The sequence below is a fragment of the Hemiscyllium ocellatum genome, chromosome 6 (assembly GCF_020745735.1).
Source record: "Hemiscyllium ocellatum isolate sHemOce1 chromosome 6, sHemOce1.pat.X.cur, whole genome shotgun sequence".
NCBI classification, from domain to species: domain Eukaryota; kingdom Metazoa; phylum Chordata; class Chondrichthyes; order Orectolobiformes; family Hemiscylliidae; genus Hemiscyllium; species Hemiscyllium ocellatum.
Window position 1 is genome coordinate 18,183,713 of NC_083406.1, and position 17,351 is coordinate 18,201,063.

The 17,351-nt window shown below is 41.8% G+C and overlaps 1 protein-coding gene across 2 annotated transcripts in view; it reads right to left on the bottom strand.

Moving 5' to 3' along the window:
* The window catches only part of pcca (propionyl-CoA carboxylase subunit alpha), a 386,004-nt gene that overhangs the window by 102,864 nt on the left and 265,789 nt on the right, over positions 1–17,351 (bottom strand). For both annotated transcript variants that reach the window (XM_060825847.1, XM_060825848.1), the window contains exon 21: positions 15,773–15,826. In XM_060825847.1, the coding sequence (XP_060681830.1) occupies positions 15,773–15,826 (54 nt within the window). The remainder of the gene's footprint in view (positions 1–15,772; positions 15,827–17,351) is intronic.

The following is a 17,351-nucleotide window of genomic DNA, read 5'->3' on the forward strand; positions in this document are numbered from 1 at the left end:
TCTGATAAAATATGGTCCAAAATACTGTGAACTTCAAGTACATAGGGTCAATCTACAGCTTTCATTGTCAAATATACCAAAAGTGACTTCATCTCTTGATTATGTCTACCTGTTACATCAACAAGCTCTTTCAAAGCTGTCTCATTCATGATATGTAAATACCCTTAAGGAGGATTAAACTCGATCCATTTGAAAATTCTATTTAAGAGGCGTCTTGAATAATAGATGAGTGGTGGCAGAGGATCATAGAAGACTATCATTTTGCCTCAGGGACTTGGATCTGAGCCCCATCCACACCAATGGATGAAAGTCTCATCACAAATAACAATTAAGGTTTTCAACAGAAATCCTTTTAGGCTGCTTCACTACAACTCCCAGTGGGCTCAAGTCCGGTGCAGAGCTGGCCATCATTTTGGCACAAACTGAGTAATCTCAATAAGCTTGTTTACACTGAAGATAATGATCAATCCACTTTCAGAGTGCTGTTGTTAGATTCACTTTGATTGCCAGGCACGCGCTCCCTCCCACTTCAGTTTACACACAGCAACATCAAAGCATCACTTCTGAGTTCCAAGCAACATAAGCAAAGCACGATGGGTGTGATAGTACAGGGCAATGTTGGTTCTTACAAAGCAACACTGCTCCATGATGCATACCAACTTCAACTTCAGTTGAGGAGCAAATATCTACTATTGAAAGAATCAAATAAAACAGTAATGGTGTTTAACTGGTAGTCTAGATTAGAATGGTGCTGGAAAAGCACAGCAGTTCAGGCAGCATCCGAGGAGCAGTAAAAGTGACGTTTCGGGCAAAAGCCCTTCATCAGGAATACAGTAAACTGTTTAACTGGGAGCCAATCTGCTACTCTCTATCTTTCATTCCAAATTTGAAAGTTCCATTCTTCAGAGATGGAAACAATTGTGGCCCATTCTGCTTGTGCCATGGTTGATGCTGTATTGGAACTAACTTATTATAGTGACTTTACCCGATATTTCCAAAATCTCTGATATTTTTCATATTAATTTCCTCAAATTTGCCTCAGCACTGCAATACTTTCTGTTGAAATAACTTCTGCTTTATGCTTTCCAAAAAACATCCTAAATTTATACCTTCCAGGTGTTATTGCTTAACCAATGGAAATATCTTTCCCTATTTACTCTCCCAAACCATTTCCTAATCTTAAATGCTTCTGCTATATCTCTACTGCTGAGTGGTTAAAACCTTCTGATTTCTGGTATTACACAAATGAATTTGTCTGCTGCTGTGTTTTTGTTGCTTCCAGACTCAAGTTTCTAATGCTCTCCCACCTTCAACTCTCTATAATTTCCAGCTCACCCAAAATTCTGCTATCCATGTCCTAACTCACACCAAGTCCCTTTCACCCAATCCTTTCCCCATACTCACACCAAGTCCCTTTCACCTAATCCTTCCCCATACACCAGCTCCTAGTCTGGCTAAACTTCATTTTCAGTTCTCATTTCCAAATACATTCATGGCCTCACCTGTTCTCACCTCCGTAACCAGTCCTAAATAAACTCAGCATTCTTCCAATTCTATACCTCAAATATATATCAACCCTCCATTGGCAGGCTCATGCTTAGTGCACTAGGACCAAAGCTTCAGAATCTCCTCACAAAACCACTCTGTCTCTATCTCCTCCTTTTAAGGGGAGGTGGTGGCCTTCACTGAACTGTTAATCCAGAGACCCAGGTAATATTCTGGAGGCTCAGGTGCGAATCCCACCATTGCAGATAGTGGAATTTGAATTCAATAAAAATCTGGAATTAAGACTCTAGTGAAGACCACAAATCCATTGGTGATTGTTGAAAGAACCCATTTCATTCACTAACGTCCTTCAGGGAGAGAAACTGCCATTCCTATCTGGTTGAGCCTACATATGACTCCAGACCACAACAATGCTGTTAACTCTTAACTGCCCTCTGGGCAAATTAGGGATTGACAATAAATGCTGGCCTGAACCAGTGACACCCTCGTCCCGTCAACGAATAAAAAACTCCTTAAATTCCATTTCTCTGACTAAGCTTCTGGTCATCAGTTAAAGTATCTCTTTATGTGGCTCAGTACCAAAATTTTGTCCTGTTATGTTCCTCACTTAGTATGTTTCTAATATACTTATGATGTTATATCAATCCTATTGGTTGTTATTCTGTTGAGAATTTTAAATCAGTTCAGTTTCTTCCATAACAAAGAATCCAAAAAAATAATTAAGGGTTCACAGTTAGCTTAGGTGGATTTGTGCTGTAACATCAAATAACACTTAACCATGACAATCAAAGGTATTTGGGATCCTGAAAATCGTGCCCTTGTTACACTGACTATTTCTAGCCAAGTCACAATCATTTGTTTGACACTGCATTGTAATAATGGCAGATAAGGTAGTTTGCAAAATATTAGAACTACATCTGCATCACATGAAAGTCAGTGCTCAGAGTAATGCCTCTTTAAAATTCCAATATTAATTTGGAAAGCAGAACTTGGGAAGAGAGGGCTGCATGAATTGTACTCAGTTGAGAGAACTGCCAAGGCAGTTTCATTATTAAGCTGTCAATGTAAATAGGCTACGAGAGTTAATCATGTAAATGAAAATGGTGTGTGACTGCAGGAGGGGGTACCCTTTACGGAATGGGTCAAGAAACATTATAGGACCAGCACAGGAGAAGCTCTAACCTGCATCTAACTTGCACTTTACCTGACCTAAGACGACTTGATGCTGTCACTACAGAGAGGGAAGATGTTTCATTCTCCAGTACAATTATACCTCAACACAAGTGCCAAGATAGAAGCAAGAAAACATTAAGGTTAAAACAAAAAAAAACAAGATAAACAATATAATCTGGCAGCTACAATTTTATTAGCTTCTAGAAAACCAGCAGCAGGCATTTACTGTTTTAAGAGATTATGTATGAATCCAGAATTATATACAACCACTGCTTAGGTTAATAAATATGCAATTCTTTATGTTAAAATTGCATTATTTTCCCTGCCAGGAGATAAATGCCAGGAATTACATTGCCCCAAACATTCATTACATAGAAACAGTAACAGAAACACAGGCACTTCAGTCAATCTCGTCGATGTCGAGGGTGTGGCGCTGGAACAGCGCAGCAGGTCAGGCAGCATCCGAGGAGCAGGGGAAGCAACGGTTCAGGCATAAGCCCTTCATCAGAGAGTTTTTTAAATTCATTTATTTCTGATGAAGGGCTTTTGCTCGAAACATTGATTCTCCTGCTCCTCGGATGCTGCCTGACCTGCTGCGCTTGAACAGCACCACACTCTTGACTCTGCAAACCTCACTTTCTGCAATCTCGTCTATGCCATTGTTTATGCTGCACAGAACCTCATCCCACCCCTACAATAAAATTTCCAGGGTACTCCACCAGGGAAATTGGACACTGAGCCTCTTCAGATGACCAAAGCATCATGACAGACCTAGATTTAAGGACCATTGTAAAAGAAGAAAGAGATAAACAAGCGAGGAGGTTTAGGGAGAGAAATTTAGGGAGGATGGTCAACAATGGAACAATTAAAATCAGGGAAAACCCAAGAGACACAAAGATATTAGAGAGTTGAGAGGCTAGAGATTTAAAAAATAGGGAGGGGGTAAGACCTTAGAAGAATTTGAGAACTTGGAATGAAAATTTGAAAATTGAGCTGCTGCTTAATGAAGCGACTACATAAACCAGCAAGCTGCACAGAGGACAGGGCAACAGAACCTGGTACAAATAAGGACATGGCAGCTGAGTTTTGAATGAACTTAAAATTGTAAATAGCAAACATCAGACAACTTAAAATGCAGTGAGCAAATAGCTATAGACATAGTACTGCAAAATCAAAGTATAACAAAACACACAATTAGTACAGTCCAAAGCTTTCACTAAAAAAACCTAACAGTTGAATTGTTCTTGCCATTAATGTTAGTATATCAAATGAATCATTATATCCCAGCTGATGCCCTTCTAACTGGCAACATGACTGGATTTACAATCAATCCCCTTACGATGCAAAGGTCAGTGGAGTATGTGCTAAGTAGCATCATGCTGGCAAAGGAAGTTGAAGAGGTACTGACAGCTGGAAAAAATACTGATGCACAACACGGCAGACTGAACTCAGCAAATTTGCATGAGAAGACACCAAACAAGCCAGGTAGTACGAAAACAGTCAAAATTTATGTATTAAAGTGGTTACTGTGACCTGGAAGTGCAATATACATATCCAAAAATACAAGAAAACCTGAACTAACAATTGTAGGAGAAAATTAAACTGTCTGAAGTAAAAGTAGTTAAAGTAGAATTCAATAGTTTGACTTTTCTGTTTTAATGGCTGAATCAATATTTAATATAATTGTCAAAAGAACAAAAAAGGAAAATGGGTTTTTGTTTTGTTATACTTATGCAATGGTAATCTAGAATGCACTAGCTGAATGGGCAGTAGAAGCAAACTGAAAAATAACTTTCCAAAGGCAAATTTTTAAATACTTTAAAGTGAACTCACTAGAATCACAGAAGCAGACAGCACAACCAGAGGCCATTTGGCCTGTTGTGTCTGTGCCAGTTCATTAAAAGAGCAATCCAATTAGCCCCATCAACTCCCACTTGTCTTCCCATACCTCTTCAAGTAACAACATTGCAACTGTTTTCATTAGACGCTCCAACACAGAATTACACAGAAACAGGCCATTACGTAAACAATATATAACTGAATGAAGAGAAGCATGCAAAACATAAAATTGAGCTCTTTGCTAACTGTGGCAAAGCAAATAAATCTTTACACAATTAATAAAGTGTGTACTTGTGGGTTCTGTGTGTCTAAATCCTCCTTTAACCAAATGTGCTTGGTGGCTGTTTTTCTCCCTTGTTAGCATTTACTGTACTAACAGAACTGTATTCCTAGAAACCATGCTTGTTAAAGTTAGATGCTACTTCAATGTTGACAACAAAAACTAATTTATTTAGCACTTTTAATACAGAATGCAACATCAGGGCATTTCAAAGAGGCTTTAGCAATCAACATTTGGTACTTAAGGAAATATTAAGGCAGTCGACCAAAGAGTTGAGCAAGCAGATAGGTTTTACAAAGCATCTTAAAAGGAGAGAGAGAAACAGAAGCACAAAGGTCCAGGGATGGAATTTTGGAGAATACACTGAAGCAGTTGATAGCTTTGGAGGATGGTCAAGAGGCTGGAATTGGAGGAGTAAAAATATCTCCATGTTATGCTATGCAGGTGGGTGAACAACACAACTTGTATTTATACAGTGCTTTTGTTATAATCAAACATCATACAGAGAATTGGTGAGACCAAGCCAGAAGAAGAGTTATGAGAACAGATATATCTAAAGAATTATTTTAAAAAGGAGAGAGTTGGGAAAAGAAAGGTACAATACAAAAGATTTAGAAAAAGAATTCCAGAATTTAGGACGAGCAAGTTGGGAAAGCACAAATGCCCAGAATTGGAAACATTGAAAAAGACTTCACAGATCTAGATTTAAAAGCAAACAGACTCTGATACAGAAGTTTAACATCATCCGTCCACCACCAATGAAGGCTCCTCTTGGGATTTTCTGAAGGACCACATTTTGATTTTTGTGAGACACGATTTGGTTTCTGGGACCTCCTTTTTCTGTCTTCGTCATTCATTTATAAGGTGACGCATTCACATAGCAATGTTACTTTCTATATTTGAGTATTGTTGCCCAAGACACATTTCGTCAAAGTATTTCGCCTTGCATTCATTAAGAGAATTCATAAGAAATGCCAATTCGAGGGGAAAACCATTTATAAAATGTTAAAAATTGTTTCTCCCCTTTACAGAACCTCTCTCTCTCTCTCTCTCCACAGTGCAGCCTTGTTTGCTTTTCTTTACAAACCCTCAACACCACTTGCTGAATTTCACTCCACTTTATAAATCCTCCTCCCTCTTTACAGCTTTACTCTGCCCCAGTCCCTGGTGCTCCAGCCAGGCATCCCGGCTCACAGCCTCACCAGCCCAGCCTCCTCGGGCACCAGCCTCACCAGCCCACCCTCCTCGGGCCCCAGCCTCACCAGCCCATCCTCCTCGGGCCCCAGCCTCACCAGCCCACCCTCCTCGGGCCCCAGCCTCACCAACCCAGCCACTTCAGGCCCCGGCCTCGCCAGCCCAACCACTTCAGGCCCCGGCCTCGCCAGCCCAGCCTCCTCAGGCCCCGCCCTCATCAAACTGGCTTCTGAGGCCCAGACCTTGCCAGCATCACTTCTTGTGCTTCCTATTCTCAGCTCAGATTTGCTGCTGAGCAGCTCTTCACCATTTCTGCCCACTCTAATTACGAAGTGATATGCCTCTGTTTGATTTACTCCAATGATCAAATTTTACTGAGCATTTTGGTGGCTTTCCAGGTTTGTTCACTGCATTTAGAGCCCGGCTCTGCGGAAACTAAAGTTATGACCTTCATATGAAATTAATCTACTGCAAATGTAGGCTGACACACTGGCTTAGGAAAACATATTAGAAACTCTGGAATTCAATGTAGCCAGTTGCTTAGAAAAAAAACCTGCTATTCAGACAATTTTATACAGCAAATTTAAGGTAATGCTCTTCCAGCACCACTGATCCAGAAACATCCCCCGGTGCTGTGCAGGAGCAATTAACACGCAGAATTTGACTTTAAGCCACCTAAAGAAATAGTAGGACTGGTGACCAAACCCCTAGTCAAAGAGATAGGTTTTAATGAATGGTCTTTAGGAAAGGTTTAGGAACCTTCAAATCAAGTCCTACACTCACTCAACAGTACTCTATCAATTCTGCTAATCTGCTTACTCACTGGCAGCATAGAAACATAGTAAAAGAGTAGGCCATTCAGCCCTCAAGCCTGCTTCACCAATTAGATCATGGCTGATCATTTATCGCAATGTCGCATTAATGAGCTATCTCCATATCAATGTCAGTACTCTCCAGAACACGCTCAATGAATGAGCGTCCACACAGAAGAGAATTTCAAAGATGTACCACCCTCTAGGTGAAGGAATTTCTCCTCATCTCGACATCACTGTAATATGACTTGTAACACTGGAAAATTGTCTAATAAGGGAAGAAACAGCAGGCAAAGTCTTAAAAATTGTCATCGCTTTGTACATGAGCTGCAAGACAGCTGAAGTACCGGCACTTCCTGCAAAACTGAATCCACTGCAGTTTTGAAGCTTCAGAGACCTCATCTGAATTATACTAGAGTCATAGAGATGTACGGCATGGAAACAGACCCTTTGGTCCAACCCGTCCATGACGACCAGATATCCCAGTCCAATCTAGTCCCATCTGCCAGCACCCGGCCCATATCTCTCCAAACCCTTCCTATTCATATACCCATCCAGATGCCTTTCAAATGTTGTAATTGTACCAGCCTCCACCACTTCCTCTGGCAGCTCATTCCATACACGTACCACCCTCTGTGTGAAAAAGTTGCCCCTTAGGTCACTTTTATATCTTTCCCCTCTCACACTAAATTATGCCCTCTAGGTCTGGACTCCCCCACCCCAGGGAAAAGACTTTATCTATTTACCCAATCCATGCCCCTCATAATTTTGTAAACCTCTATAAGCCTCCGACGCTCCAGGGAAAACAGCCCCAGCCTGTTTAGCCTCTCCCCATAGCTCAGATCCTCCAACCCTGGCAACATTCTTGTAAATCTTTTCTGAATCCTTTCAAGTTTCACAACATCTTTCCAATAGGAAGGAGACCAGAATTGCATGCAATATTCCAACAGTGGCCTAACCAATGTCCTGTACAGCCTCAACATGACCTCCCAACTCCTCTACTCAATACTCTCACCAATAAAAGAAAGCATACCAAATGCCTTCTTCACTATCCTATCTACCTGCGATTCCACTTTCAGGGAGCTATGAACCTGCATTCCAAGGTCTCTTTGTTCAGCACACTCCCTAGGACCTCACCATTAAGTGTATACACCCTGTTAAGATTTGCTTTCCCAAAATGCAGCACCTTGCATTTATCTGAATTAAACTCCATCTGCCACTTCTCGGCCCATTGGCCCATCTGGTCAAGATCCTGTTGTAATCTGAGGTAACCTTCTTCACTGTCCACTACACCTCCAATTTTGGTGTCATTTGCAAGCATACGAACTGTACCTCTTATGCTCGTATCCAAATCATTTATGTAAATGGCAAAAAGTAGAGGACCCAGCACCGATCCTTGTGGCACTCCACTGGTCAAGGCCTCCAGTCTAAAAAACAACCCTTCACCATCACCCTCTGTCTTCCATCTTTGAGCCAGTTCTGTATCCAAATGGCTAGTTCTCCCTGTATTCCATGAGATCTAACCTTGCTAATCAGTCTCCCATGAGGAACCTTGTTGAATGCCTTACTGAAGTCCATTTAGATCACATCATCTGCTCTGCCCTCATCAATCCACTTTGTTACATACTCAAAAAACTCAATCAAGTTTAGTGCTTTAAAGTTTAGCAGAATGAATATCGACCAGCTCAAAAAAGGAAACAGGTAATTTGAACTGAAGAACAAAGGTGACCACCAAACTTCACCAATCTTCACATACTCCTGAATAAATTACAGAAGTGGAGAGAACGTCTATTTCTTTTGAGATAAGCATCAGAAAAAAAAATGTCTCAGCAAAACTATGGGAAGAAAAGGCAAGCGCACCACCGTGACTACCAGAATTGTGGGAGAAAGTGAGGGCTGCAGATGCTGGAGAGTCAGAGTCGAAAAGTGTGGTGCTGGAAAAGCTCAGCAGGTCAGGCAGCATCCAAGGAGCAGGAGATTCAACGTTTGGGCGTAAGTCCTTCATCAGGAATGTGGAGGGGGAAGGGGGCTGAGAGATAAATAGGGCTATGGGTGGGTAGGGCTGGAGGAAGGTAGGTGGGAAGGCAATAGGTAGATGCAGGTGAGAGGCAATTGTAATAGATCGGGAGATAGGGTGGAGTGGATAAGTGGGAAGGAAGATGGACAGGTCAGACATGTGACCAGGAGGGCGGTGCCAGAATTGTAGCTGACAGTTGATAAGTTAACGGACTAGGCTAAGTTCCTTCTCTTTCCTGGACACGAACATCCTCTGACATGACTTGCTAGAAAGTTCCCACTTCTCATCATATGTATCATTTACTGGGACTGAGTAACTGAGAGAAGAAGGCAGAATCTTACAAGAGCCTGAATAATGTGGTTTCCATGAGATATCTGGTGAGACATCCACAAAAGGGTTTTCTCAAATATGGGAGCAGCAAGTCACATTTTTCAACAGTGCCAGGCATCAAAGCAAGATTCTTGCTTGGGAGCAGCGAGATGCCTAACATCAGAGGATAGTGTTCATCATCATCCTCAATAACACAGGATTTCACCTCATTAATATGCAGGTTCCAATTTCACCATGTGCCAGATGGAAAGTAGATGCCAAGTATTCTGCCATGAAAGTCAGGGCGGGTACCTGGTGACTCCAAATTCACTGCTTGCTCCTCCAGACTGCCAACTCTGGTACCAACCTCTTGAGCACACTGCAGGGTTGTGAAGTGTCCATTGACTTTGGCATTGAATACCCACCAGCCTGTGCACATAATCATGGCACATCCCTGAGGCTGCCAAAGGGCTGCTAACTTGCTCACTTGAGCCCACCTGGATGTTACCACCGTTCCTGCCTTGCCTTTCAGCACATTACCCACTCAGCCATAATTTAAAGGCACACACTGATTGGAGAGCACAGACACAAAACCAGACAGCTTTGCATGCCTGGCAGCAGTGCTCAGTCAAGGGTATGGTCATGTTGTATGGCATGACACTATGTCAATCTCACACCAGCAACATGTTCCGACCGCCTGTGCAACAAACACACTTTATGTGCGTTAACCTAATGACCATATCTCAAAATCAAAAAGGGAGCAGCAGCTGCAGTTTCTGAAGAACAGAACAAAAACAGAAATTGCTGGAGAAATTCAAGAGGTCTGGCAGCATCTGCAAAGAGAGAGCAGAGTTAAGCTTTTGTGTCAGGGACCATTTTTCAGAACTGATAGCAGCTAGGAAAAGGCGGTATTTATGCTGATGAAGGAGAGAGAATGGAAAGTGTGCAGATAGCTGGAGATGGAGTCGAGAGAGAAAGAGAATTAGGAAATCAAAGTACTTGAAAGTAAGTTGGGTAGGAAGAAAACCTGATAATGAGGATCATAAATAGGTGAAAATGGGTTGGCTGTGCCGAAAGCAGCCCATATGATGAGAGGGCTGGGGGTGGGGTGGGATGGGGTGAGGTGGGAGGAGCGGTCTCTGAGGCCTTGGACAGTGAGGAGGGAGGAGGTAAATGGAAAAATGTTACACCTTCTGAGATTGTAGGGGAAGGTGCCATGAGGGTGCGATGGCATGTTCGGAGTGAAGAAGAAGTGGACCAATGTGTCCTGAAAGGAACGGTCCCTGTGGAATGGTGACAAGGAAGGGGAGGGAAATATGTAATTGTTGGTGGTATCCCACTGCAGGTGACAGAAATGCAGCTTATGATCCTTTGGATGCAAAGGCTGGTGTAGTGTGAAGTGTGGACCAGGGGATACAATCACTGTTGTGGAAGGGAAGAGAAGGAGTGGAGCCTGACCTTAGTGATGGGCAAGTTGTTGGAGGGAATCCTGAGGAACAGGATGTACATGTATTTGGAAAGGCAAGGACTGATTAGGGATAGTCAACATGGCTTTCTGGATGGAAATCATGTCTCTCAAACTTGATTGAGTTTTTTGAAGAAGTAACAAAGAAGATTGATGAGGGCGGAATGGTAGATGTGATCTATATGGACTTCAGTAAAGCGTTCAACAAGGTTCCCCGTGGGAGACAGTTTAGCAAGGTTAGATCTCACGGAATACAGGGAGAACTAGCCATTTGGATACAGAACTGGCTCAAAGGTAGAAGACAGAGGGTGGTAATGGAGGGTTGTTTTTCAGACTGGAGGCCTGTGACCAGTGGAGTGCCACAAGGATTGGTGCTGGGTTCTCAACTTTTTGTCATTTATATAAATGATTTGGATGAAAGCATAAGAGGTACAGTTAGTAAGTTTGCAGATGAAACAAAATTGGAGATGTAGTGGACAGCGAAGAGGGTTACCTTAGATTACAACAGGATCAGATGGACCAATGGGCTGAGAAGTGGCAGATGGAGTTTAATTCAGATAAATGCGAGGTGCTGCATTGTGGGAAAGCAAATCTTAGCAGGACTTATACATTTAATGGTAACGTCCTACAGAGTGTTGCTGAACAAAGAGACCTTGGAGTGCAAATTCATAGCTTCTTGAAAGTGGAGTCGCAGGTAGATAGGATAGTGAAGAAGGCGTTTGGTATGCTTTTCTTTATTGGTCAGAGTACTGAGTAGAGGAGTTGAGAGGTCATGTTGCGGCTGTACAGGACATTGCTTAGGCCACTGTTGGAATATTGCATGCAATTCTGGTCTCCTTCCTATTGGAAAGATGTTGTGAAACTTGAAAGGGTTCAGAAAAGATTTACAAGGTTGCTGCCAGGTTTGGAGGATTTGAGCTACAGGGAGAGGCTGAACAGGTTGGGGCTGTTTTCCCTGGAGTGTCAGAGGCTGAGAGGTGACCTTATAAAGGTTTACAAAATTATGAGGGGCATAGATAGGATAAATAGACAAAATCTTTTCCCTGGGGTGGGGGTGTCCAGAACTCGAGGGCATAAGTTTAGGGTGAGAGGGGAAAGATATAAAAGGGACCTAAGGGGCAACTGTTTCACACAGAGGGTGGTACGTGTATGGAATGAGCTGCCAGAGGAAGTGGTGGAGGCTGGTATAATTGCAACATTTAAAAGGCATTTGGATGGGTATATGGATAGGAAGGGTTTGGAGGGATATGGGCGGGGTGCCGGCAGGTGGGACTAGATTGGGTTGGATATCTGGTCGTCATGGACGGGTTGTACCGAAGGGTCTGTTTCCATGCTGTGCATCTCTATGACTCTATGAATGAAGGCCGAAGTGAGAGAAACAGGCCAGGCATGGCCAAGGCCCCTGTTAACCATGGTGACGGGGAATTGTTGGTTGAGAACAAAAGTGACCATATCTGAGGCCCACCTGCAAAAGGTGCCATCATCTGAACAGACACAACAGAGATGGAGAAACTGGGAGAATGGAACAGGGTCTTTACAGGAAGCAGGGTATTTGGTTGTACAGTCCAGGTAACTGTTGGAGTCGGTGGGTTTGTAGCAGATATCAGCGGTCAACCTATCTCTTGTCGCAGAAGGGAAGGGTGGAATCAGAGATGGACCATTTGAAGGTGGTGATTGTAAGTAAAATTGATAAATTATTCCAATTCCAAAAGACAGGTGAAACCAGCACTGATGACATCATCGAAGTACCTGAGAAAAAGTTATGGGTAGGGACATGACTCGGATTGGAACAAGGAATGTTCCATGTAACCCACAAAGAGACAGGTATAACAGAGTCCAAATGTAAGGTGATGTCAGCCTTTATGCTGAGAGAAACACTGGGTATGGCTGCATTGTCACCATGTTGCGGTTAAGGGCAGTTCAGAGCTAACAACACTTCACCAAATGGACACATGGGTTCCCAATATGGCTCTGCCAGCAGACTTGATGGTCCTTTCCAGATGTCCCATTAAAGAAGAGTTCTTTTAGCTATGGCAAGTGGTAGAATTGGGCTACCATCAGAGAAAATGGTGCCAAAATGGTGGTTCGGTTATTAATGAGTTGGGAATATTCAGGTGAGAAAACTTACTAGCCCCACTAAGAGAAACCATCTGTGAAACTTGATACAGCCAAAGGACAGATTCAGAGCATTAGAACAGGAGGATGCCATTTCTCAAGTCCAATGTGAACAATGACAAACTAGTCCAATCTGATCCAGTCATTCCCATCCTGCACAATTATGATACCTTGTGTCCACCCAAAACTAGACTATCTCCGAAGGAAATTGAGAAACCTGATTAAAAGTGCAGGCAAAATTGGAGATGAACCATCTGGGAAACTTCTTGCTTGCCCATGGAGATGATCAAAATGAGTCCAGGAGACCACTCTGGCCGCGAATTACCTGGGATATCTACTTTTCTGATTTGGAGGTGCTGGTGTTGGACTGGGGTGTACAAAGTTAAAAATCGCACACACTAGGTTATAGTCCAACCGGTTTATTTGGAAGCACTAGCTTTCAGAGTGCTGCTCCTGATGAACAGATATGGATGAAAGATCATAAGGAACCAGCCATCTGATCCAGCGATCCTTTAATCTCATGGAATGATTTGCTGCTCATTTAACTCTTGGTTAATCTGTAACTCAACTTCACTTATCAACCATGGTTATGGTTCCCTTACCATTTACCCTCATTCTGTCAAACATAATAACCCCAGTCTTGAAAACTCCAAGTTGACCCCTAACATCCAGTCTTTTTGAGAGAGACTTCCAGGTTTCCACAAGTTTCTTGGTCTCAGTCCTAAATCACCTCGCCCTAATCTTAATAGCACCTTCTTACAAAATATATTTTATTCATAAAGTTTGTAAAAATATAGTATATTCAAAATTGCAAATCAAATCAGTGTACTTCAATGCACATGTTACTCACTAAATTTCTATATAGTTATTATTTTACCTCATTCTTTATAGATTGACTATATAGCTCGAGGGGTTTTACAGAGTTTCCAGGTTATTATGGCTCAAGCGCCTTTTCCCATTGTGCCTATCCAGTGACTGCTCTAAGTTTTCACGTATCCCTCAGAATATCAAGTGGGATCTTGGAATGTGCAAGTCTGCAACAATCAGTGAAGGACATCTCCTTGCACTGGAAGACCCGCAAGTTTTGGGAAGATCAAAGAGCATCCATCACTGAGTTAAAAGTCCTGCAGCTGCAGTTAGCGTTTATTTCAACATTCTTCCCCGGGAACAGCTCATATAGCACAGTCTTACATCGTAGAGCTACGCAGGACAAACCTTGTTTTCCATTCATCCACCAGAAGAAACAGTTTCTCTCGTTAATGTTTCTCTACTTCTCATTACTTTATGATTCTAATTATATTGGTTTGATCAGCTTTTGACAAAAAATATTTATGCAACCTGCCTTCATAATCAAACCACTTAACTCCTTGAACCTTTCGTGTGAATTTGTGATATAGAACATAGAATAGTACAGGCCCTTGCTCCCCCTAAGATCCATATACCTTCCATGAGGTAAAGTTTTTTTACACTTTCACAGGATGATGGCCGTTGGCTAGGCCAACATTTATTTCTCATCCCTAATTGCCCAGAGGCAATCAAGCTGAGGGTCAATCACATTGCTGTGGGTCTGGAGTTCGGGGAAGGATGGCAGTTTCTTTTTTTAAGAATCTCTACAATGCAGAAACAGGCCCTTCAGCCCAACAAGTCCACACCGACCCTCTGAAGAGTAACCCACCCAGACCCAATCCCTTACATTTACCCCGACTAATGCATCTAACCTACACATCCCTGAACACGACGGACAATTTAGCATGGCCACCTAACCTGCGCATCTTTGGATTGTGGGAGGAAACGCACGCAGACACAGCGAGAATGTGCGAACTCCACACAGGCAGTCACCCAAGCCGGATCCCTGGTGCTGTGAGCTAACCACTGAGCCACCATGCGCCCCTAAAGTTTCCTTCCCTAAAGGACATTAGTGAACCAGAGGGGTTTTTCTGACAATTGACAATGGATTCATCATCATCATCATTAGACTCTTAGTTCCAGATTTTATTGACTTCAAATTCCATCATCTGCCATGGCAGGATTTGAACTCAGTGCCCAGAACATTACCTGGGTCTGTGGGTGAACAATCCAGCAATTATATCAATGAGCCTATCCCCCTGTAAAGGTGCCGAAAACTAAACTTTAAGTCAGACTAGATCTGATTAAGGATCTATACAACAGAAGCATAATTTCCTGAATTCAGAAAAGAGTCATATTGGACTCGAAACGGTTTCTCTCTCCACAGATGCTGCCAGACCAGCTGGGTTTTTCCAGCATTCCCCATGTTAATCACATAACTTGCGCACTTTTCAATTCCATCTCCTTGACATGAAGGACAAAAGTCCATTCTCTTTTTTAAATTACTTTTCCTTTCAGTGCTGCATTTCTTTTTTAGTAATTTGTGTACAAAACACCCAAATCCCTTTAATCTTCCACAGCTTCTAGTCTCTCATTATTAAGAGACACTACCAATGTGTCTTTCTCAGATCCCATACTTGCCCACAATCACCTCCAACTTCATTATTTATCCCTTGGTAATCACATATTTGCTGTACCTTCCAACTTAGTGACATCTGCAAACTTCAACACACAACTCTCTATCCCTTCATCTAAATTATTACTAGAAATGCTGAAAAATGGGAGTCCCAGTTCATCTTTGGGGAACACACTTGCCTCATATAGGCATTCAGAGAATTAACCTGGTTTATTCTTTGTTTACAAACTCCTAATCAACCCAAATTACAAGATTATCTTCAATTCTACACAATCTATTTTTTGTTAACAATCTATTTTACAGAACCGTGGCAAATGCCTTCTGGAAGTCCATGTGGCCAACATTCATTGACACTCCCTGATTCACCGTAACACAACGAAGCCCATGAAACAAAACTGGGACCTTCAGGCCTGCCTGGTTTTGTAACAATTCATATAATGCATTTATCAAAACATCGAACACTCATCTTACAAGATTCTAAATGAAGATAACATGAACAGCATCATCTACCAACAACTCTGCATTTACTACATTACAACACTATACAGTATAAAGCATTTAAGAGTAAGTAACAACTTACCACGGTGCCAAGATACTGAATTTTCATATTGCCAGCTGCATCTCGGGAAAGGCACTGAAAAAGGAAATAATTTGTCACAATAGGAAATCCCAGAGGGTTAAAATCAATTTCTGTTCAGCAAGCCAATTATCCAATAATATTTTGATCTGGACAGAAATAACCTTCATACAAGAAACCAAACTCTTTTCTTGTCACAACATGTTGCAACAGTTGTAGCAAGATTATTTTGTTGAATATATAAACAAGAAAACAATATTAACTATTCAGTGTGCTGAGGAATAACAAAACTGTGCAAAGTCAGATGCACAAAAATTGTTAAATTGAACTTTTTTTCCTGAATAAATAACAATTTTAAAATAAGCCATTCCAAGAATAAATTATTACTTGTTTACACAGATGTATTTTGAGTCAAATCTAGATCTCTAATCAATAAACATTCAACGCAACATTTTGAATTAATTAAAACATACAGCTCAGACGACCATTCGACTAGCTGTGCCTATGCTGGCTCTTTGATAAAAATTACTCAGTTAGTCACCAGTGCTCTTGACCCACAGCACAGTCCTGTTTCTTCACACTTTAAATGTATGTTCAATTCCATTGTAAAAATTATTATTGAATTTGCTTCTATCACATTTTCAGGCAGGCCACACCATATCACAGCAATGGACTTGGTTATATAAAAAAAATCTCATCACCTCCCCCCCCCCCCCCCCCCCCACCCCACTTCTGCCAATTATCTTAAATCTATATCCTTTGATGCCAGACTTTCCGTTCACCCAAACATCTTTTTCCTTTTAAATGGATCAAACTCTTTAGTTTTGAACACCGTCATTAAATTTCTTTTTCACCTTCTCTACTCTAAGGAGAGCAATCTGAGCCTCACTGGAAGTCATCCAATTTCTGGCAGATTATTATTTGGCAAAATCAAGACTTCAATGAATTACAGGAAAGAAACAGTCTGCATTGATACAGTGCTCTTTATGCCTTCAAATTGTTGCGAAGTGCACCTCAGCCACTGAAATGTTTGTGAAGTGTACTCAATGGTGTAGAGAGATGCAACTACTCATTTGTGCACAGCAAGGGTCCACAAAGAACAATGAGATCCACTATAAAACAAGCTATATCCTGTTGACATTGGTTAGGGGACAAATATTGGAATGAACACAAGAAAGAATACAGCTGCTTGTCTTGCAAAGTTACAATAGGATCTTTTACATCCACTTGAGAGAGCAGATAAAGTCTTGGTTTAAGACTTATTTGAAAGCCAGGATCTGTGAAAATACAGCAGTTCCTCAGGAGGGTACTGAAGTGGCAGTCTAGATTATGTGCTCAGCTCCCTAGAGTAACAAACTGATGCAAGTATCTTTCACATCAAGGCAAAATTCATTTGAGGTGAAATGTGATTTTCAATTTCTCACGTGACGCACAGCTTTATTCTCTCACCTCCCATAGCAACAGATAATGTACAGACAAGTTACCATGAACAAAGGATGCTTAACTGTCAGCAAGCTCTCCTCTGGCAATTTTTTTCCATCCATTCCTGTGGAGAATCCTCTCATTTCCACTCAGTACCATT